General features: G+C 44.6%; 1 protein-coding gene across 1 annotated transcript; it reads left to right on the top strand.

Moving 5' to 3' along the window:
• The first annotated feature begins 10,486 nt into the window (after positions 1–10,486).
• LOC132465624 (uncharacterized) lies at positions 10,487–12,638 on the top strand. The gene has a single exon (XM_060062317.1). The coding sequence runs from the start codon at positions 11,370–11,372 to the stop codon at positions 12,312–12,314; it is 945 nt and encodes a 314-aa protein (XP_059918300.1). The 5' UTR covers positions 10,487–11,369; the 3' UTR covers positions 12,315–12,638.
• The last annotated feature ends 11,076 nt before the right edge of the window (positions 12,639–23,714 follow it).

The following is a 23,714-nucleotide window of genomic DNA, read 5'->3' on the forward strand; positions in this document are numbered from 1 at the left end:
GCATGTTGGATGGCTAGGGTGTAGGTCTGGACAGAACTTCAGGCCAAAATCTTGCAAGCGAGCCGCTGGGTGAGTTGAAACGAGATGGAGCACTTGCTGAGTCATTTCCTGTAGTGCTGGAGCCACAGGTTGAAGCATATGCGTCCTTTGAGACCCCCTTTGATATATAAGAGACCCTATACAGCTTACTTAAATGTTGTCGACTCAGTCACCTATTGCATCACTTCCTTTAGGGCTTCGGCCTCCTAATTGATCATTGTAGTAGGCTATAATTGAATGCCCTCTTTCATATATATATGATACCTCCACCACTGGGACGTGGCAACAATTCTCCAAATCCATATGGGGAGGGGGGGATGCTTGTGGACAGTAGGGGTTTACCCTAGACATAAATAGGAAGTAAAATCAGGAGAAGGAATGACCTCTCACAAATATTTATTGAATAAATTGTTTCAAATAACCCTCCCTCATTAAATCAATGAGCTTGGTGTTTTGCTTTCAAAAATTAGTTATAGAAGAAGTCTAAACTGCAGAAAATAAACACATCCAAGCTGCCTTTTAAGGATAGCTTGGAATATCTGTCTATTTTTCAACCATCGGACCCTAGTTTACGACAAAAACAACCCAATTGACGGCAGCTCCTTTGCCGCGTGGTTTTTAGAGCCACGAGTATTAGAGGGGGCGGTCGATAGCAACCACCATAGCAACCATGACGGTCAAGTGACTGGATTCAGCCCCGTTGAAAAAAATAGAATACCTCCCTACACACTCAGTAGTAGCTTAATGATATTTTAATTATTATGACCATGAAGTCTTTATTTGTATGGGTTTACATTTCGTTCTGTGTAGCATGGAAAAATCTGAGAAACACTCCCATTCAGAATGCATTGGTTTACATTTCGTTCTTTGGGGCACAGTTATTATTATTATTTATTTTTTTCAGTTTTTGTGGAGGTGCTTCAAAGATGCTAATTTTTCTGCAATAATCCAAAATCCAATGGAAAAACCCGTTGGCTTTTTGTCAAGGGAAACCCAGGTCTACGCTCACTTCCGGGTTTGCCAACATACGTCATCCCTCCACCACTATATACTGTAAAAACACATGTTCAAGTTGAATGATAATGCATGAATCTATTCATGCTATTCATGACAATTATTTTGGCCATGGTGGATCCAGATCTGCTCCGGAGCATTTCTTCACCTCGGGCAACAGCGCAGGGTTGCCAGGTCCTGCCTGCAAAAAACGTCCTGCCCACATACCGTTCAAAATCCACCCAAAATGTCCGAGAAGCAGCCCAAGTTGTTGTTTTAGCAGCGAAATGCATTGTGTGTGCGTGTGTGTGCGTGCGTGCGTGCGTGCGTGCGTGCGTGCGTGCGTGCGTGCGTGCGTGCGTGCGTGCGTGCGTGCGTGCGTGCGTGCGTGCGTGCGTGCGCGCGCGTGCGTGTGTGTGTGTGTGTGTGTGTGTGTGTGTGTGTGTGTGTGCTTAGCACGCTATTTTATGTTGAAATGCGACGTAATCCAGTGTTCACGAAAACGTACACTGTCAACGTATGCTTTTGGCTACTGGGTTGGCTCTCAGATAAACGGGTTTCTAACAAGATGATATTTTAGCGTCACAGGGTTTGGGAGGAAGGTGCGGGCCTTCTGAGAGGGGGTTCCGGGGGTTTCCTTCCGGGCGGGAGTTTTGGTTGTTGTAGTTTTCCGGTGGAGCTGTGCCTGCCTGTCCGATTGTGGAATCCAATAAACCTGCTATCAAGCTTACTTCGCTCAATACCTCGCCTGTGGTTATTACAATATCATTAAAAGTTACATAAAGTAACGGTTTAATAACACAAACGCAGGAAACACGTGAGCTGCTAGTTTAGCGAAAGCAGCGTCCCCAACCTGACGTCGTTGAAACATGCGAGCGAGACGATTAAATCTTCCTAATAACTATAAAACTAAAGATCAGACACAATCACTGAATGAAGATTATGCAAGTAAAAAGTATATTTCTTGCTAGAAATGTTATTAGAAACACGTTTAACGCTGAATCGATCCTAAAATATTGCATTTCCCATTCAGATAATAAAGATCATACACATTCACTGACTGAAGATTATGCAAGGAAAATGTACATTTCTCGCTAGAAATGTCATTAGAAACACGTTTAATTGTGTATCTGTCCTAAAATATTGCATTTCCCATTCAGATAATAACGATTAATATGGCTACGCGCGTCCCGAGTAACCACGAGCGTCCACGAGCGGCCCCGAGACTTCAGAATGTCGTTATTTGCATGACCGCTAGAGGCGCTAAATACGCTCCAGTGGGTCGTAATTTGGGGCGGTACAAACGACCTATGCGTATTTTCTAGGAGGACATGCTGTCTTAACAAAACGAATTTACCGCTCAATATCTGGTTTCCACCGGTGGGCGGGTCCTCTTATTGGCTAATGTGCTTCATTGCCCTGTGCTCTTCAAAATAAAATTTCTTCCGTTTGATAATGTCGATAAAAATATTACTGTATTATAGACACTAGCAGACACAGAGGACCACACCACCCACAGTCAAGACTGACACGGCTTCAAATAACAATAATAGTATTCATAATCATTTGAAAATGAGAACTTCTGCAGTTATGATGACTTCAGTGCAGTTGATGTTTAGTCACAGTTAATACATGCAGAGTAGACCTGAGGGCTTTACTACGACATCATTGTCCGGCTCTGAACTCTGCGCTCTGTGCGCGTTCATGTCAAAGGAGCTGCGATCACGGGCTGCTGATTTCCTCACACCCTGAGAGCTATGAGGAATACAAGTGATCACCACACATTTCTGACAGCTGAAAATTGCGCATTTGTTGACCTTTATCCATTTACAGTAAACAAATATTTTTTTCTTGTTGAAAGATATTTTATATTGTTTTCATGTTATTATTTACTGATGGTGTTTACAGAATGCGAGTGCGTGTTGTATTGAAAGCGAGGCTGGGTGTGCATATGAATATAGGCTACAGTGAGTTTTTTAAGGTGCTGTACAAGCAAATCATATTGTCTACTCTGTACAGTGACAGGGAGTGTAAAGTAACCTGCTTCATTCAATAACGAATAGGCTACTGTAGCCTACACTGTGTACAAATGGTTTTGCTCTTTGCTCATGGCAGTTGTGTCATTTTAACGTGTCAGCAGGCAAGCTTCACTCATTCCAGGATGCATTATGCGTTGTCCTATAGCCTACTTGGAACATGTTTTGGAATGGATCTATAGTCGCGTATAGAAATTTGCTCATAACAGGCCAGCTGGAATACAAAGCAAACTCTTTGTATTCCAGCTGTTTTTTTTGTGATGTTTTATGATGTTTCAATGTTGCGTTGGTAATGTGTTAGACAGCTTAGATGTCCTTAGATGTTTTGTTAACCTGATTCCTATCCCACTCTGTTTAAGTAAAAGTGTGCTACTGCTGCAAAATCTCTTTGCTTTTGTTTTTTTCTTTTCTGTAATGTGTTTGGAAATGACTTTTAATGATGTAGATCTCATAACTGGCCTAAACACATAAAAATTTGTAAATACCCTATACCAGGGGTCTTCAACGTTTTCCAGGCCAAGGACCCCCAAACTGATGGACAGATGGAGCGGGGACCCCTACTTATATATTGTATTAAATTGGGTTTTATATTAAACTGCTCCTATAGTGCCATGTATAAATGTACCTTGTTATTTTGCTTTCAATACTAAGATATTCAAATAATACACAGGTTCATGTTCATTTTTTTTTTATTCTAAACATGTGCAAGGTACAGTGAGTAGGGTGGCCTTGCCACTGCCATTCATAAACATAACATAACATAATAAACTGATACCTGCCAAGATCACCAATGTCTGTTTTATCATGCATAAAAGCTATTCAAATGTGTGTCCGGTTGCTAAGCGACGTCAACGTCTTTGGCGGACTATTTCTCTGCTGATCGCTTATTTTCCCGATAATGACCGGCGTTCTGTACATTATCCCTTACATAACAGCACTCTCTCTCTCCCAACAGTCTTGGCTGCGTACTCTCATCCAAATACGTATTGTTTGCGGCGGAGGAGGCGGTAGATATAAAGACCGGACGAGAAACTTACGTCGCTGTGCTGTCCTTCTTAATTGAAGGAGCAGGCAGAGAAAAACTCTCTCCTGCTGGGCTTTCATTACAATCAAATGCATAAAAATGTCGCAGCCAGTCCAGATGTGACGGGTGGGCGCGAGATAGGGCTGAACGATTAATCGAATTCAAATCGAAATCGCGATTTAATAGAACACGGTATGCAAATCGCAAAGGCTGTGAAAAAATAAATAAAATAAAGTGATTTGTAACCGTTACTGACTGCAAATCAGTACGATTCATTTATTTTTATTTTACAATTCAATAGTTAAATAAAGAAGTTTATAATATAAATTAATCTCAACACATCGGCCTGGCCTAAAGGAAAGAGGAGTTTCATGTTGACTGCTTCCAATGTTGTGTTGGTCATCATACTAAAGAATGATTTATTTATTTTTTAGGGAATAGTACACAACATAAGGAACTTAATGAAATTATAAAAAATCGCGCATTAAATCGCAATCTCAATATTGGTAAAAATAATCGCAATTCGATTATTTCCCCAAATCTTTCAGCCCAAGCGCGAGAGACATACGAACGTAAGCTTACCACTTTTGTAAATGCCATATATATAGTACATGATAGGAACAGATCTGTTCCGATTAGAAATCGGATCAAAAGTGTCCATGTAAACGCAGCTAGTGTGTTGGATTCATGTTAATTAAAGGCATTTCAATTTGTGGAAAAAATGCGGGGGGAATATAAAAAAAATGTCTAATCAAACAAAACTTTCGCGACCCCCCTGCAGTACCTCCGCGGACCCCCTAGGGGTCGCGGACCCCCTGTTGAATACCTCTGCCCTATACTGTTTGACTATAAGACCTCTATAAGAATCTCTATTCATGTAGTCAGTCAATGATCAAACTAGAAGCATGAATATGAATTAAAGTCCAAGCGGGTTAGGCAAGGCAAGGCAATTTTATTTTTATAGCCCGTTTTTACAAACAGTTTGTCTCAAAGGGCTTTACATAGCACGAGCATCATAACGACATCCTCTTCCCTTAAACCCTCACATCGACTGAGTAAAAACTCCCAGGAAAACCAAGGGGAAAAATTGCAGTTGGTTCAGACTGGGGGTGGAGCTGTGGAGAATATATGGAAACACAGAGAGACTGCGAGACGCCAAGGCCAAACTACAAGGTGCGAAAGGTGAGGGGGGGGGGGGGGGGGTCTGCCTCTCTGACCCATGGGGAGAGCTGGTTCCACAGTAAAGGAGCCCAGTAACTGAATGCTCTACTTCCCAGTCTGTTTTTAGAGATACTCGGAGTCACTAACAGACCTGCATTCTGGGAGCCAATAAAAATCTTTGATAAGTCATAATAAAAATAATGACTCATTATTGTGCATTTAAAGATGTATATTATTACATTGCAGCATTATTTGGGGATGACAATACAAGACTTCCATGAATGTGCATTTGAAGGAGAGTTTGCTTTGTATTCCAGCTGGCAAATTTCTATAGGCTATAGATCCATTTCAAAACACATTCCAAGTAGGCTATAGGACAAAGCATAATACATCCTGGAATGAGTGAAGCTTGCCTGCTGACATGTTAAAACTGCCACAACTGCCATGAGTAAAGAGCAAAACCATTTGTACATAGTGTAGTTTACAGTAGCCTATTCGATATTGAATGAAGTAGGTTACTGTACACTCTTTGTCACTGTACAGAGTAGTCAATATGATTTGCTTGTACAGCACCTTAAAAAAACTCACTGTAGCCTATATTCATAGGCACACCCAGCCTCGCTTTCAATATAACACACACTCGCATTCTGTAATCACTGTCAGTAAATAATAATATGAAAACAATATAAAATATCTTCCAGCAAGAAAAAAATATCTGTTTACTGTAAATGGATAAAGGTCAACAGATGCGCAATGCAGGGCTCTCCATTTTTTAACTGAGTTCAGAGTGAGATTTTGTCGGGGGGGGGGGGGATATATTAATATGTAACTGCATACAAATTTGTTCACAGACATGGTGACTAATGTATGATAGTAGGCATTATTGGCCCTTAACAATATTCAGAAACAACACTGCCTCAAAAGGATATTGGCCTAAGCAACACCAGTAGAGGCATATACTTTCCCTGAATTTTTAAACGTTGCAAACGTGCAAAACATATATTATATTTACGAGGCATTCAGTCCAATGCTTAAAAATATATCTGTGGCATTCAGTAGGCCAATGCTGTGGTAAAGTGTGCAAAGTATGAGTATGAATATTTGATGGAGTATGAGTAAGTGTTCCCTTCTGTTACATAGATAGAACTTTATCAATCCCCTGCAGGAGAAATGTGTTAATGTTTGTCCCTATAAAACAATAATGGTAAAAAATATATAATACAAAACATGACGGTAACTCTAAAGTCAAACCGTCCAATCTGAAGGCTTTACTTAACCACTCCCCCTACTCACTTCCACCAATGCAAAGCGAACAGAACTGAGTAGGGGAGGGCGTAGCCCAACTAGTTTGTGACAGACCCAGAGGAACACAACGCAAATTAAATGTGAACATGTATTGAGGCTTTATTAAAATCCCGGACGATTTTGAAATTTCACCCGGACGCATTTGATTCCTACCCTTCCACTGTCAAATAGCGGCGCAAGTTGTGTGGCGTGTGAGCGTGTGCATGGGTTGAATTGCGTGCGTCTCACGGAGAGCCCTGTGCAATGTGCAGCTGTCAGAAATGTGTTGTAATCACTTGTATTCCTCATAGCTCTCAAGGCCGATTTAGGGTCGTTTTAGACGCAGAGACGTAAGCACGTAATTTACACAAGGGACTTGTTTTAGACAAGTTTTGATTTACGGTTCCTTAAGGATTGCGCGTGTTGCAAGGGGATTCTCCGCCAGAACAGTAGGGGGAGCAACGAACTAATCTGTGGGCGTGGAAGTGGAAATCGCTGTGAAATGTGAGACTCCTGAAAGGATGTGGTTAGCTGGCCAATAGTGATGGGAATTTCGATTCACTAATGCCGCTTTTCCACTGCATGGTACCAGCTCGACACGACTCGACTCGACTCGACTCAGCTCGCATTTTTTGCGTTTCCACCGCGATCTGGTACCTGAAGTGGCTGCTTTTTCTAGTACCGCCTCGCTCTAGGTTCCAAGCGGCTGAGCCGATGCTAAAAGGTGACGTCGGCAGACGGCCGGCCACTGATTGGCCAGAGAGTGTGACGAAGTCACGAGAGCGACATGGCAACCATGCTGGTAAAAGCCATAGCAGCGCCGCAGCCAACATATTCCACTTCTTCAACTTCTTCAACATGCCAGCTAATAATACGAACACGAATACCATTGCATCGATGTCCTCCATTGTTGTTATGTTGGTTCTGTCCATGTGTGGGTTGCGTAGGTCTCGTTTGCGTCGCGTATAAAAATACGTCACGGCCCTTTCGCGGAGCCGACCCCGCCCACGTCCAGGAGGTACTATTTGCGGTGGAAAAGCACCCGTGCTGCTACCGTGTCGAGTCGTGTCGAGTCGTGTCGTGTCGTGTCGAGCTACATGTGCGGTGGAAAAGCGGCAACAGAAGATTTATAGTCCTTTGAGTGAATCACTAAAAAGATCCGAATCTTTTGAGTCCTTTGAATCTGAATCAGTTGAAATTTTGTCGCTGAATGAGCCCAGCAGCCCACTCCCTAGTGCCTAATGCGCACGCTCACAGCAAACCACTGTAATGCAGTTTTGAGGATATCCAGGGGAAATACGCAAGAAGGACTTTCTCAGCGCAGGCCGAACATTATGGAACATATTTGAATATTAAAAAGGATGCATTGCAAACATCGGAGATGTCGCCAACGTGACTGCTATCTGAATTAGGAAAAAAACGTATGGATTAATTTTTTTTCTCTTCGAAGCTCGTCAAACACAGAAATATTCTGAGAGTTCACATAGTCAGCAAACAACTTTATTTTTAATAAGCCACTTTCATTTTAGAATACAATCTCTCGGAAAATAATGCCTTTGTAACAAAAGAGTTTAACGATTTACATTCAGTACGAGCCCGACCCATTTAGTATGAGTCCGTTGAGTTGGTCTTTCACTCAACAGGATATGAGTCCGACCCATTCAATATGAGTAATTTGAGTTAGTCTTTCACTCAACCAGATACGAGTCCGACCCATTTCAACTGAGTCCTTTGAGTTAGTCTTTCACCCAGCCGGATACGAGTCCGACCCATTTCAACTGAGTCCTTTGAGTTAGTCTTTCACCCAGCCGGATACGAGTCCGACCCATTTCAACTGAGTCCTTTGAGTTAGTCTTTCACCCAACCGGATACGAGTCAGACCCATTTCATCTGAATCCTTTGAGTTAGTCTTTCACTCAACCGGATACGAATCCGACCCATGAATTCGCTCAGTCTATGGATCTGGATCTGTGTACAGCTCTGTCTACAGGAAGTTCTTATTCAACCGCAGCTGGCAGCTCCGGGTCCGTATGCTTAATCTAAGTTACTATGCAGATGAAAAACGGATGTGTTAATGTTGTTATAGACCTACAGTTTGATGACATTCGTGCATTGTTTTAATAATGTCGTCCGTAGCAGCCAGAACCGAAAGATTCGGGTTAATTTAGACCACGGACTCGTGACTCATGGGTGAATGTAAGGATTCGGTTCTTTGAATCCGATTGACTCAGATTCAACCATCACTACTGGCCAATCACAGTCTTTGCGAGCTGCGTAGGGCCGTAGTGTTTTAGTCGCATAGTCAGGAATTTTGGGCGACGCACTTAAGCACGTAAGGGGGGATATTTTACCGCGCAAGGGGGGGTTAAGGCCGGTTTAGGGTCGTTTTAGACGCAGAGACGTAAGCACGTAATTTACACAAGGGACTTGTTTTAGACAAGTTTTGATTTACGGTTCCTTGTTCCTTGCGCGTGTTGCAAGGGGATTCTCCGTCAGAACAGTAGGGGGAGCAACGAACGAATCTGTGGGCGTGGAAGTGGAAATCGCTGGCTTGTTTATATTTATGCACTTCCAGTATTTTCGACGAGAGTAGCAGTAGCTAAGTTTAGGTTAGCGGTCTTTTTCCACACTCTGAACGATGTTAAGGTTGCTGTAAAACCGGAAATGTGAGACTCCTGAAAGGATGTGGTTAGCTGGCCAATCACAGTCTTTGCGAGCTGCGTAGGGCCGTAGTGTTTTAGTCGCATAGTCAGGAATTTTGGGCGACGCACTTAAGCACGTAAGGGGGGATATTTTACCGCGCAAGGGGGGGTTATGTATCTTACGTGCTTACGCGTTACGTCTAAAACAGAGCATAGATCGGCCTTTATGTATCTTACGTGCTTACGCGTTACGTCTAAAACAGAGCATATATCGGCCTTCAGGCTGTGAGGAAATCAGCAGCCCGCGATCGCAGCTCCTTTGATGTGAACGCGTACAGAGCGCATAGTTCAGAGCCGGACAATGATGTCGTAGTAAAGCCCTCAGATCTATTCTGCATGTATTAACTGTGGCTAAACATCAACTGCACTGAAGTCATCATAACTTCATAAGTTCTCATTGTCAAATGATTATGAACACTATTATTGTTATTTGAAGCCGTGTCAGTCTTGACTGTGGGTGGTGTGGTCCTCTGTGTCTGCTAGTGTCTATAATAAAGTAATATTTTTGTCGACATTATCAAACGGAAGAACTTTTATTATGAAGAGCACAGGTCAATGAAGCACGCTAGTCAATAAGAGGACCCGCCCACCGGCGGAAACCAGATATTGAGTGGTAAATTCGTTTCGCTCAGTAAGAACCAAAAAACGAATCAACGAACTGAAATATTGATTTTCGATTTTTTGACAAAACGTAGAAACGAATAAACAAACTGAAATCTTGATTTTCGTTTTCTTGTCAAAACGAAAAAACGGCTTGTTTGCTGCTTGCGTCAATTATTCCCAGAAAACAGAGTAATAAAACGTACCTTGCTCAATAACCTACCGGCCGGGCGCCGTTAATAAATATTATAAATAAATATATAAACGTCACATTTAACGTCACAGTACATCTTCAACCTAAGGATTTGCGGTGATATGTTAAAAACAATTATTAAACAATTATTAAAAGCACTGCTGCTGCGGCTCCCCGTTTAGCGCCATTGCTTCCATTTTTCTTTTGAATAGACGCAGTGCATTCTGGGGCGGTTGAGTACGTCTAGTAGGCTAGCGATGCTTACACAAAATCTTTCCGGAAGTAGAAGACATTCGGATACTACTCGCTTACCTAAAACTCGCTTACTACGTTCTGCTTACTCAATTTGACGTCATAGTTAGTAAGAGTAGTAAGCAAGTAGGTGGTTTCGAACACACCCATGTATTCGTTTTTGCGGTTATTCAGCTTCTTCTTCTCCGGGAAAACACGACCGCATTGCATTGTGGTATACGGGAGTAACATGTAGGGTACATCGTATGTACCCTATTTTAAGTCCACTATATTCACCTTATTCCGCTCTAGACAACGGGCGCTGCCATGACACCGACTCCGGTTTCTTACTTCCGGTTTGAGGTGATTGACCGTGAATAAATATGAGTTCAGGCACCACTTGTGCGGTTGTTGGTTGCTCAAATAATTCTAAGAAAATTAAAAACCTTTTAGAAACTGAGTGCTTTGATCACAAAATACGAAGGAGAGAATGTCCTTGTCCGGTTCCCTATCGGCTACATTCAATGCCACAGAGCAGACGTTTAGACTGGCTAGCTGTGCTTAAACTGAAACATCCGCCGAAAAAAGTTTATGTCTGTTCGCACCATTTCGTTCACAAACGACCCACCGAAGACCATCCCAACCCGGAATTATTCCTTGGATACGACAGACCAGTAGTGAAGAAGAGACGAACAATTGTTCGTGTCGAAGCGACAGGTAAGCCACTTTCAATGTTGAATTATGTAAGCGATCGCATCACTTTACAGGTAAACTCCAGTTGTTTACATTTTTACGAGCTCCACCAGCCAGTGCTACAAAAATATTTGGGCAGTCTAACCTACATTTTTATGAATAATATGCCCATTATGTCGCTGGATAGAGTAGATGTGTTGAAAACATGTCCATTATTGGTTTATTCCTGAATGCCACTGTAGTTAGTGCCAGTGGTATGAATTCCTCTGAGGGCTATCGTAGAGCTAGCTGCTATCGTTATGTTGGTCAGTCCTGAGCGAGGAAGAGCTTCCACCACCATTTGACATAGGCTTTTACTGTTATGTTGTCAGTGAGAGAAACGTTGACAGAAACTGTAGCGTTTAACATAGCCTATGTGCCCTGTTTTTACAGCAACAGCAGAAGTGACAGACCAGGAGGATGAGGGCATACCTGAGGTGCCACAACAACCATCACACAGCACTGTTTCCAGCCAGTGGGAAGATCCATCGCTCTGGGACCACAGCTATGGTGAACAGCAGGGTGTTGAGGAGACGGCCGAAGATGCCACAACACAAACTGAAGATTTCAGCTATTCCATGCTTCAGAGTGATGCAGATTCGTTCCTCTACACTGGAGTCTCACTGGAAACCTTCAACTCTCTTGTTTCCACCTTAGAAGGATTTGGTGAAAGGGCTTCTGTTTTGTCAGTGCGTGATCAGATACTAATGACACTGATCAAATTGAAATTGAATCGTGTGCTTGGTGACCTTGGTAGGCAGTTTCATGTGTCTCAGAGTGTAGCCAGTAAGGTCATCTCTTTCTGGATCGATAAAATGGAGGAGGTCTTACGCCCTCTTATTATCTGGCTTCCAAAAGAAACCATTAAGGCCACCATGCCAACTGCATTCAAGCGCTTTTTCCCCAACACCACCTGTGTCATCGACTGTAGCGAAAGTTTGTTACAGAAGGCGAAGAATCTTGACTCTAGAGGAGAGTCCTACAGCCATTACTACTCGCACAATACAATCAAGTACCTTGTTGTTGTTGCCCCATGTGGCTTAATCATGTTTATCTCAAGTGGATATGGAGGACGCGCCAGTGACAAGTTTATCACTATGAACTCTGGTATCTTGGACTATTTGAGGCCTGGAGATGAAGTCATGGCAGATCGTGGGTTTTTAATTCGTGATTTATTGTTTGAAAGAAGGGTCAAATTGGTTCTGCCCGCTTTCACTAGAGGGGGTTCTCAGCTAACTGAGGAACAAGTCACAGCAACTCGCAGGATTGCAAATGTGCGGATTCATGTTGAGAGAGCAATTAGGCGACTTAAAGTATAAAAGATCTTGTCTCATGTCATACCAATAAACATGACGCCCAAAATTGAAAAAATCCTCAGAATCTGTGCGGCCCTAGCCAACTTAAGGGGTGATCTCATCTGTGAGCGATAGGTGACAACGGTTGTGTTCTGATGCTGTTGGGGTAGGGGTAGGGCGCGCGCACACACACACACACACACACACACACACACACACACACACACACACACACACACACACACACACACACACACACACACACACACCCTTTATACATCTACAGAAAGGTTTACAGAAAGACTGATTACAAAAAGACTGATTACACAATATGTGACCTGAAATTGATTTAATAACACTACTTTGTACATCTAGTCGCACAATACACACTCCAGTGTTGTATCTAGGCAACAAACGGAGAGGACGCTGGCGCTGTCTGTTCGCCGCTTTTCCAAGCAATTTTTGGGCCAATTTTGGCAAATTTTACTTAAAAAGTGATTTTTTGTTGACATATTATCTCTACTTGGTTCCCTGCAAGCTACATCAGCGACGAAAAGCAAGCTTATGGACTGTCTTTAGTTGTTCCAGTGTTATTGTGTTATTGTGAAGAGCCGTGTAGCTCACTTGTTATTTTGGTTTCCCTAGTAACGGCTAAAAACAAGTAGCCAATGTGACATTTTCCTGGTCACTGCTGGCGTTTTTTTTTTCGCCGATCCTGGTGAGGAATATGCCCTGGTCAACCTGCTAAGCTGTCTCTACTGTCTCGTGGATTTTCTGCACTGCCTCCCAGCTCTTCCCCAGATGCGTCGGGTCCGTACCTAGCTGCTAACAGGCAAACATCACTCAACATCAGGTTCGATGTTGACGTACTTCGCCCCACAGCTGCTGAAGTACAACAATCGCTCCATCCCACCCTGTATTTCCACCATTAAGCAGCTAGGACTATTGCGTAGACCTCGATATATCCACAGAGGCTCAGGGAGAAACTTTATTTATGGTCAGCCTGCCGGCTTCATCACATCCATTAGGTCCGCTGAGACGGCTGAGGGCAAAAGACGTAACATCGCGAGATCCCCGCACTCCCGGCTGGATTTCATGGAGTGGATTCCAACCTGCGCGGAGTGGATTTTAAGGCTCTGCGAACTGTACAGAGAATAACTCCACAGTCACTGGTTAAATTTGAACTTTTCAACACTCAATCCTTGAATAATAAATCCAGCTTGATTGAAGAGCATATCAGGGAAAAAGGACTTGACTTCACGTGTCTAACAGAAACCTGGCACCAGCCAGAGGTTTACTCTGCCCTAAACGAAGCCTGTCCCCCAGGCTACAGTTACTTGGAGGCAGCCCGCAGAACTGGACGCGGTGGTGGCCTAGCTGTCATCCACAAACAGGACCTGGAGTTGTCCCCCATGGTGCTGCCTACAACTTCCTCCTTTGAATGTCTTGCATTCACATTCAAGCCCCCCCATCCCATGACTGTTCTACTCATATACAGGCCCCCTAAACCCAACTCTGCTTTCATCCCGGAAATGTCTGATCTCCTCACAACACTCTGTACTACCTCTGCCAATACCATCATTCTGGGTGATTTAAATATTCATGTTGACACCCCCTCATGCCAGCCCGCTGCTGATTTTCTTCAGCTGCTAGACTCCCTCAACCTACAACAACATGTTGATGCCCCCACACACTCCAGAGGACACACAATTGACCTGGTCATCTCAAACTCCGCCCCCATCAGCAACCTACAGGTCTATGATCTTGGCGTCTCGGATCACAGAGTTGTGTCAATGGAGCTCCCTTTTCCTTCCTCCCACACCAAACCAAAGCGGCAGATCCACTTCAGGAATGTGAAAAATATCAACATGGATGCCCTGGCCCTGGACCTTCAACATCTCTCCGCTGGCTCAACTGACTCCCTCTCTGTTGCTGACTCAGTGGACTTATACAACCAGTCCCTGAGCAGTCTCCTGGATCTCCACGCCCCCTTAACATCGAGGTCAGTCTCCTTCTCGCGCTCCGCACCCTGGTACACCAGTGAACTACGTACAATGAAGGCTGCTGGGCGTGTCCTTGAGCGGCGACTCAAGGCCTCTGGTCTGACCGTTCACAAACAGGCATACAGGGAACACAGGAGGGCATATGCTGAAGCCCTGAATAATGCACGGTCCAGGTTCTATTCCGCAATAATCAACAATAGCCCTGGTAACTCCAAACAGCTCTTTTCAACTGTCCATCACCTTCTCTAACCCCCTTTACCATCCCAATCTGATGTCACCACGGAGAGTTGCAACATGCACATCAACTTTTTTAAACAAAAAGTGAATAACATCCGCTCACACCTCTCCATCACTACTGCCCTGCCCCTTCAAACTGCTGACCCACCGATTGACTCTGTCCAGACCCTCTGCTCCTTCTCCAGCATCACAAAGGAAGAGGTGGAGGACGTCATCAGGAAAATGAAGCCATCCACCTGTGCACTAGACCCCTTCCCTACAGCTCTGCTGAAGGCCAACATCTCTGCTGTCTCTCCACTCATCACCAATATCATTAACCACTCCCTCCTGGCCGGCCATATCCCATCTGCATTAAAAACTGCTGTCATCAGACCAACATTAAAAAAACCTACCCTTGATCCAGAAGTCCTCTCCAACTACAGGCCCATCTCAAATCTCCCATTTCTGTCAAAAGTTCTGGAAAAAACAGTTGCAGCACAACTCCAGGATCACCTCATACAACATCACTTGTTTGAAAAATTCCAGTCTGGTTTCCGCTATGGCCACAGTACAAAAACAGCCTTGGTCAGGGTCACAAATGACCTCCTGATGGCAGCAGACACCGGCTCCCCATCTCTCCTCATCCTCCTGGACTTAACAGCTGCTTTTGATACGGTTGACCACAATATTCTCCTTCACCGCCTGCAATACACCATTGGACTATCAGGAAATGTAAAGAACTGGTTCACCTCGTACCTCACTGACAGAACTGAGCACGTTGCCCTGGGCAAAGCAAAATCACACACCAACAACGTCACCTGCGGTGTCCCCCAGGGCTCGGTGTTGGGCCCCACACTGTTCTCACTGTACATGCTCCCCCTGGGTAGTGTCATTAGCAGGCATGGCTTGTCTTACCACTGCTATGCTGATGATACACAGCTCTACATCAGGACAACCCCCACTTCTTCTGCCCCTCTGCCAACATCCACACTGACCACCTGCCTGGAGGAGATAGAGGCGTGGATGAAGCTCAACTTCCTACAACTTAACAGCCATAAAACGGAAGCCATCCTTGTTGGCACGCCACATCAGCTCCGCTCCCCCACCATCACCAATATCACCTTCTCTGGCAAAAACGTCCCCCTTTCCACATCCGTCACCAACCTCAGTGTTAAAATGGACCCACAACTTAATTTTGACACCCACATCAAACACCTCTGTAAGACAGCTTTATACCACCTCAGGAACATCGCCAAACTCCGCCAATCACTCACCCTGGCTGATGCAGAGAAGCTCGTCCATGCCTTTGTCTCCTCCAGGTTGGACTACTGCAATGCACTCCTCATTGGGATCCCTGGCAAGAGCATCCAGAGGCTCCAATACATTCAAAACAGTGCTGCCAGGGTCCTGATGAGGGTGCGCAAGCATGACCACATCACCCCCATCCTGAAATCACTGCACTGACTCCCTGTCTCACTCAGAATTGAGTACAAGGTCTCCCTCCTCACCCACCAGTGCCTTCACGGACTTGCCCCCCTCTACCTTCAGGAACTCCTCACCCCCCCGACAAACTCACGTACACTCCGTTCAGGATCCACTCACACCCTCCAAACCCGACATACGAAGCTGTGCACCATGGGTGATCGGGCCTTTTCTGCTGCTGCCCCTAGACTATGGAACGCCCTCCCTGACCACCTGAGGGCTCCACAGACTACAGCTCTTTTTAAACGGAACCTCAAAACCCATCTCTTTAAAAGAGCATTCAGCTAAACTTTCTTTGAGGTTCCCCCTTTTTTAATAGTTTTTTGGTATTTTTTTCTCTGAAGCACTTTGAGATTCTTGAATATAAAGTGCAGTATAAATAAAATGTATTATTATTATTATTATTATCTAAATAAATTGCTCCTGTATATTTCATATTGACACTTGCTTCCTTTTGTAATTGTACTGTTTATATTTACTCTTTGTATAAGATTTGTTTTTATAGAAAGACTGATTGCACAATGTGACATTAAACTGATTTAATAACACTACTTTGTACATCTCCATAAATTGCTCCTGTATATTTCATATTGACACTTGCTTCCTTTTGTAATTGTACTGTTTATATTTACTCTTTGAATAAGATTTGTTTTTACAGAAAGACTGATTACACAATGTGACATTAAACTGATTTAATAACACTACTTTGTACATCTACATAAATTGCTCCTGTATATTTCATATTGACACTTGCTTCCTTTTGTAATTTGTACTGTTTATATTTACTCTTTGTATAAGATTTGTTGTTTACAGAAAGACTGATTACACAATGTGACATTAAACTGATTTAATAACACTACTTTGTAATATTCACCTATCTACAACAATACTTAATCTCAGCATATATGGAATTGATTGCATAATTTTTTTTTTTCATTCTGTTGCAGCTGCAGCATAAAATGTTTCTTATTTAGGTGCTTTTTTAAGAATTCATTATGCTCACATATCTGTTGTGTAGTTTCAGTCGCTGACCAACAAATTCATCTACAAGCTGGGGCAACATTGTTGAGAAATAAAATCTCTTCAGATGTCCTACCCTCTCCAGAACATAGGGCTCATCAAATGGTACAGTGAACATAACTGTGTCGTTTGGGCTCCAGATAAACAGTTTGGCCATCTTCAGACCGGCACAGAACATACCTATTTGTACCTGCATGTAATATCCTCGGCTACCTGTTTTCTGAAGTTGTGGTACTCCATCTACTAGCTTGATATCACTGCAGGTATGGTCAAGCTGATCCAAGAGGGTAGAATGGAGTTTACTTGGGACGGGACATTTTATTTCTAGTAGCACAGATGAGTCAATTACCCCATCTGGGCTTGCTGACAACCATGGCTCTGTAACATTAACAGTGATGCCCATTTGTGTAATGCTCATGCCTTGCTCTCTAAGTGCATTGCCAGCAACCACCTCATTCTCTTTACCATAATTTGTGGCGTAGTTGCCACGAAAGGAGGGGTAGAGGTGCTCTGCAATGAATTTGTCTGGATTGGTGGATGCTCTAGAAGGAACCTTTTTAGCTGCACTTGCAGTTATTCTTAGTTTTCGTGCGTTGTGCCACAAATCTGAAGAACTCTGCTCCCTTGTCTCAGATTCTAGAGTAGAAGCCTGTGCACTACTCACTTGAACATAACACTCATAAAAGCTTTTACATGTCTCACATGTGAGATCAGAACCAGCATGGGTTTGATGAGGTCTTAAAAATCTTGCATCTACTGCAGTATGTGCAAGGCTACAGGGTTGCACTACTGGTTTGGCTCTGTAACACTTGCCCAACAGACTGTTTTTTAACTGGAAAAGTGGCTTTGTTGGGTCTTTGTCTACATTAGTGAAGAATTCGGCATGTGACATATATTGTGGGGTGTTTGGTAGTGGCTGAGCACCGGACACCCTTATACCAAATTCATCTCCTGCCCTGTGGTGGCTGAAGTTTATGTCCCTCAGTCTTTTTGGCTCGATGTTCCTGACTGTCCCTGCGTTCCACCTGCGCTGCTCATCTGTACATGCAAGCCCTGTCTTCCCGGTAGTTACTGCATTTTCAACCTGTAATGAGCACATTAACAGAGCCTATACCCATTTGCCATTTGTTTCAAATGTTGTCATCCTCACCTAGCTAAACTGAATCGAAAAAACACTCATAAAAAGTGATATGATCACGTTACTTTTATTAATTCACAGATAAACAAAGGATTTTTTTTCTTCTTCATACCTTCCAAAGGATTGCTGCGGCATGACTGCACAATCTCCCTAATCCAGCCATACATGAGCACCCGACAGTCTCTATCAACCCCGACGGCTGCAGCATAACCCAAGCTATAACCTTATGGTTAGCACTTTGGCTCCTGTCGACCTCTGCCTTCAAAAACACATAGTCTTCGTGCTTACATAAAAAAATGCGCCCGACTTTATTGCTATGGAAGTAATTGAAGGTCTCAGTACTTTTATAATTGCGCATCTCCTCACGATCTCCACCCTCAGAAAAGACAAAATAATTGATTATATCAATATGGCTAACTCCTGGCCATAGTTTCATCTCATCCACCCAACCTGTCAGTTTTGACGGATTTGGGACTCTGATATGATCTTTTAAGATTTCATCGGCAGTGTGTAGCCACCGACTACTTCCCATAGTCGGTGTTATTTTACAGTTATGTAAAATAACTTCCTTAAGCCTTAAAATAACTAGCTTTAAGCGACGCTTGTAGGATCATGCAATGTAAACAAACACTTAACCGGAAATAGAAAACCGTTTAGTCAGTTGAACCCGCTATGAATCATGGGAAATAGAACGGTTGAAGAATAAGGTGAATAGTGCCCTATATAGTGGACCACTGAGAATTCGAACACCCTACCAAATGGCGTGCACCCTATTTAGTGCACCACATCCATGATAGGGAACGATTTCGAACACAGCTATAGATATATATATTAACTAGATGCCTCGTCCGCGCTGCTGGCCAATGGAGTCGAACGTCACCACTGGCGGCCATCTTACCACAGTAAGCTGCTCAACAATAACATTGTGTTGGTAGTGATTCATGTACTTTTTAAATAACCATAACTTGCCATAACCATAATAACCATAATCAATTTTCAACCGATTTTCAAACGGTTTGGTTTGCTATAAACGTCAGAGATGTAGGGATGACAGTACATACTTATGAATAATTGTTAGGTTCTAAGAAAAATAGAATAATGTTCTAAAATAGGTACAAGATTTCCCTTCACAAATATAGGATACAAATATTGTCATATACGGTAGTTAATGTGCTTGCGCATATTGTCATATACGGTAGTTAATGTGCTTGCGCATATACTGGGGGTTATACGGGAGGTCAGTATTACGGATGTGAGTGAGACACGCGGGAGTTAATAAACCAGAGTTGAGCATCCGAACATGTATCTATTGCATTACTTTACATGGTGTCAGAAGTGAAAACGAAGTCATGCCTAAGTTCCCCCCTCCGACAAACTTTTCCTTCGATAGGCCAGGAGAGTGGCCGGAGTGGAAGCAGCGTTTTATGAGATTCAGAATTGCAACCAAGCTGGACAAGGAAGATGGTTCTGTGCAGGTTAGCAGTCTGATATACGCTATGGGAAGCGAGTCGGAGAACATCTTCCGTTCGTTTAACTTCGAAGATAATGCACATAGAGATGATTATGGGAGGGTGCTTGGAAAGTTTGATGATTACTTTGTGCCAAGAAGGAATGTAATACACAAACGTGCATGTTTCCATCTGCGCGTGCAAAGACCAGGAGAAAAAGCAGAAACTTTTATCAGGGCTTTGTATGAACTGGCAGAACATTGCGAATTCGGCGGGAACAGAGATGAGAATATCCGCGACCGAATCGTAGTTGGAATACTCGACAAAGATGTCTCACGGAAATTGCAGCTGACAAAGGACTTAACACTAGCGCTGACTATAGAGACAGTCAGGCAGTCGGAAGAAGTTGCTTCTCAAGTCAGCATGCAAGGAGAGACAACGGGGGTGATACAAGAAGTCACTCACGAGCGCAGCAAATACCCCAATCACTACGGTAAGCCAAAAGGGGGAAATAAAGGGCAATGTGGACTGTGGGAAAGCGTGGCACAGTAAAGATGAAAATTGCCCGGCTCGTAATTCCACATGCAATACATGTAACAAAGTTGGACATTGGAGTAGAGTGTGTAGGCGCAGGCAGGCAGTGAGTGAGGTTACAGAGCAAACGGAGCAGCAGTCACACTTTCTTGGGGCTGTGAGTAAAGCAGACGGGTCGCCAGAGCAATGGGCCGTCGAGTTACTGGTGGGCTCTACACCAGTTGACTTCAAAATCGACACAGGGGCCGATGTTAACGTCATCTGCGAGGAGACCTACCACTCACTCATGCCCAAAAGAGCACTGCAGCCTGCAGAGATGCCACTGGACAGCCCAGGGGGCGAGCTGCAGTGCATAGGACAGTTCCAGAGCACTGTGACCTACAAAGGAAAGACTCACCCACTCACAGCATATGTCATCCGCGGACGTACGGTCAACAACCTACTCAGCAGGCCGCTGTCTGTGAAAATGGATCTAGTGAGGAGGGTGAATGAAACGGTGTGCAACGGAGGACATCCACAGGCATATGGCACGCATGGGACTTTAAAGACTGAACCAGTGAGAATACTGCTGAAAGACAATGCATATGCTGTATACACAGCACGACGCGTGCCTCTCCCTATGCTGCAAAAGGTAAAGGAGGAGCTCAAGAGGATGGAGGGAAATGGCATCATCGAGAGGGTGACACAGCCCACGGACTGGTGTGCACCCATGGTGCCAGTCTTGAAGAGCACAGGTAAAGCCTGCATATGTGTTGATCTCAAGAGGCTGAATGAGGCAGTGAAAAGAGAACAGTATATCCTGCCTACTACTGATGAGATTACAGCAAAGCTGAGTGGGGCCACTGTCTTCTCTTCGCTCGATGCCGCCAGTGGGTTCTTCCAGATACCACTACACTCAGACAGCTGTAAGCTCACTACCTTTATTACACCATTTGGCAGATTCAACTTCAAGCGGCTACCGTTTGGAATCACGAGCGCACCAGAAATCTTCCAGAGGAAGATGATGGAGACCCTGCAGGGGCTGGAGGGTGTTGAGGCCTTCATGGACGACATTCTGGTCTATGGGACCACACAAGAGCAGCACGACGGTCGCCTGGAGAAGGTAATGCAGCGCATTGTGACAGCTGGTCTGAAGCTCAACCGTGAGAAGTGCTCCATCAGGCAGAGTCAGCTGCGGTTCCTTGGACATCTCATTGACCGGTCCGGGATCCGGCCTGACCCAGACAAAGTGAAAGCTATAAGGCAGCTGTTACCACCAGCAGACGTGCAAGAATTGAGAAGGATACTGGGAATGGTAAATTATCTTGGAAAATACATCCCCATGCTCTCTACCGTAGGACAGCCGCTGTACGAGCTCTTGAGGGACAAGAATTCATGGACATGGAGCCACGCACAACAAACTGCTTTTGAACACATCAAGGAGCTGCTGTCAACTGCACCAGTACTTGTTTTCTATGACTTGACCAAGCCCACGGCTGTGTCAGCAGATGCAAGTAGTTATGGACTGGGGGGTGTGCTCCTTCAGCTCCACGGGGAGCAGTGGAAACCTGTGGCATATTGCTCCAGACGGCTCACTGAGGCAGAAACACGCTACGCCCAGATAGAGAAAGAATGCCTGGCCGGTGTGTGGGCATGCGAGAAGTTTGACAGATACCTCAATGGACTGGAGCAGTTCAAGCTCATCACTGATCACAAACCGCTAGTGCCTCTCATTAACAGCCACAGTCTAGACAATGGACCTCTAAGATGTCAGCGTCTTCTCATGAGGCTCATGAGATTCAATCCAGTGGCAGAATATGCGCCAGGGAAAACTCTGGTCATCGCGGACACCCTGTCACGCAGTCCACTGGCCAGCACGAGTGCAGAGACGGACACACACAGTGACGTGGCATGCTACGTGGATAGCGTAGTAGAGGGGATCCCTGCATCATCAAGCAAGATGGATGAAATCAGAACGGCGACAGCAGCCGATGCCGAACTGCTGTCGGTTGTGAAACTCATAAAGAAAGGATGGCCTGAACACTTGAGCAATGTGCCCATGGACGCGAGAGAGTACGTCCAAGTGAAGTCAGAGCTATCAGAACACAATGGCCTGGTCCTCAGGGGAAGCAGGATTGTCATGCCAAAGTCAATGAGAGGTGAGATCCTTCAGAAGATTCACGAAGGGCACCAGGGCCTAGTCAAATGTAGGGAGAGAGCGTGCTCATCTGTGTGGTGGCCCAGACTCTCTACGGAGATAAGCATGCTTGTGACGTCATGTCAGGTGTGCTGTGAACTGAAAAGAACACATCAAAAGGAACCTCTCATCTCCACACCGCTTCCAGAGCGACCCTGGAAGAGAATTGCAATGGACCTTTGTGAGCACAACCACCACAACTACCTGGTAATCTCAGATTATTACTCCAGGTTCCTAGAGATACTGCACTTACCCTCGACAACGAGTGCACAGGTCATTCAAAGAATGAAAGCGGTCTTCGCCAGGTTTGGCGTTCCAGATGAGGTGGTGAGTGATAACGGACCCCAGTTTTCAAGTGCAGAGTTCAAGGAGTGCGCGAGGCAGCTCGACTTCAAGCACTGCACATCCAGCCCTCACCATCCACAGGGCAATGGGCACGCAGAGAGAGCTGTACAGACGGCAAAGAAAATTCTCAGGCAAGAAGATCCTGTGATGGCTCTGATGAGCTATAGGTCCACTCCGTGCTCCACCACAGGCTTCAGTCCAGCCGAGCTGTTGATGGGGAGGAAAATCAGAACCACACTCCCCACTCTGGAGAAAAATCTCCTACCCAAATGGCCTAGCAGGACAGCTGTGAAGGAGAGGGACGGAAGGGAAAAGGCTAAACAGGCTCACTACTTCAACCGCCGTCATGGAGCCAGGCCCTTACCTGCCCTGCAACCAGGAGATGTTGTATTCTCCAAGTTGGACCATGAAAAGTCATGGTCTTTGCCAGCGGTGATCTCAAGCGAGAGCACCACCCCGAGATCCTTCGTCATCAGGACGCAGCATGGAGCGGAGCTGCGGCGTAACCGCCGTCACCTCCAACCAGGGCCAGTTCCCCAGCCCATCCCAGCAGCGCACAGGGACGTCACAGGGACAGACACACACTCTGACGGTGCCACCATGTCAGAGACCGTTCCTGTGAGTCAGAGTGTGGCTACACCCGCAACCCCTCTGCCCGGTCAGACTGTGACCAGATCGGGACGGGTGTGCAAGCATATCGACAGGCTTGACCTGTAAATAAGTGCAGATCATATGCCCTTTTGAAAAAAAAAAGAGAAGAAAAGTTGTATTGACATTAATGTGATACTGTTGATTTGTGAAAAAAAAAGAAAGTTGTACAGTTGTACATGTTTATCTGTTGGTTGAGGGGAAAGAGACCTGTGTATGTTAGAAATGTCTCCATTTAAGTTAATTTAAGTTAATCTTGGTTTATGCTATGACCTGTTTGAATAGGCATTTTCAGTTAAACTGTTCCTGTGATGTTATTGACATAACACTTTAAAAAGGGGGAGATGTCATATACGGTAGTTAATGTGCTTGCGCATATTGTCATATACGGTAGTTAATGTGCTTGCACATATA

The sequence above is a fragment of the Gadus macrocephalus genome, chromosome 10 (genome assembly GCF_031168955.1).
Source record: "Gadus macrocephalus chromosome 10, ASM3116895v1".
Taxonomy (NCBI): domain Eukaryota; kingdom Metazoa; phylum Chordata; class Actinopteri; order Gadiformes; family Gadidae; genus Gadus; species Gadus macrocephalus.

Bases quoted from the DNA above. Each gene is read 5' to 3' on its own strand.
- LOC132465624 (XM_060062317.1), top strand. From the start codon at position 11,370: ATGTGCCCTGTTTTTACAGCAACAGCAGAAGTGACAGACCAGGAGGAT.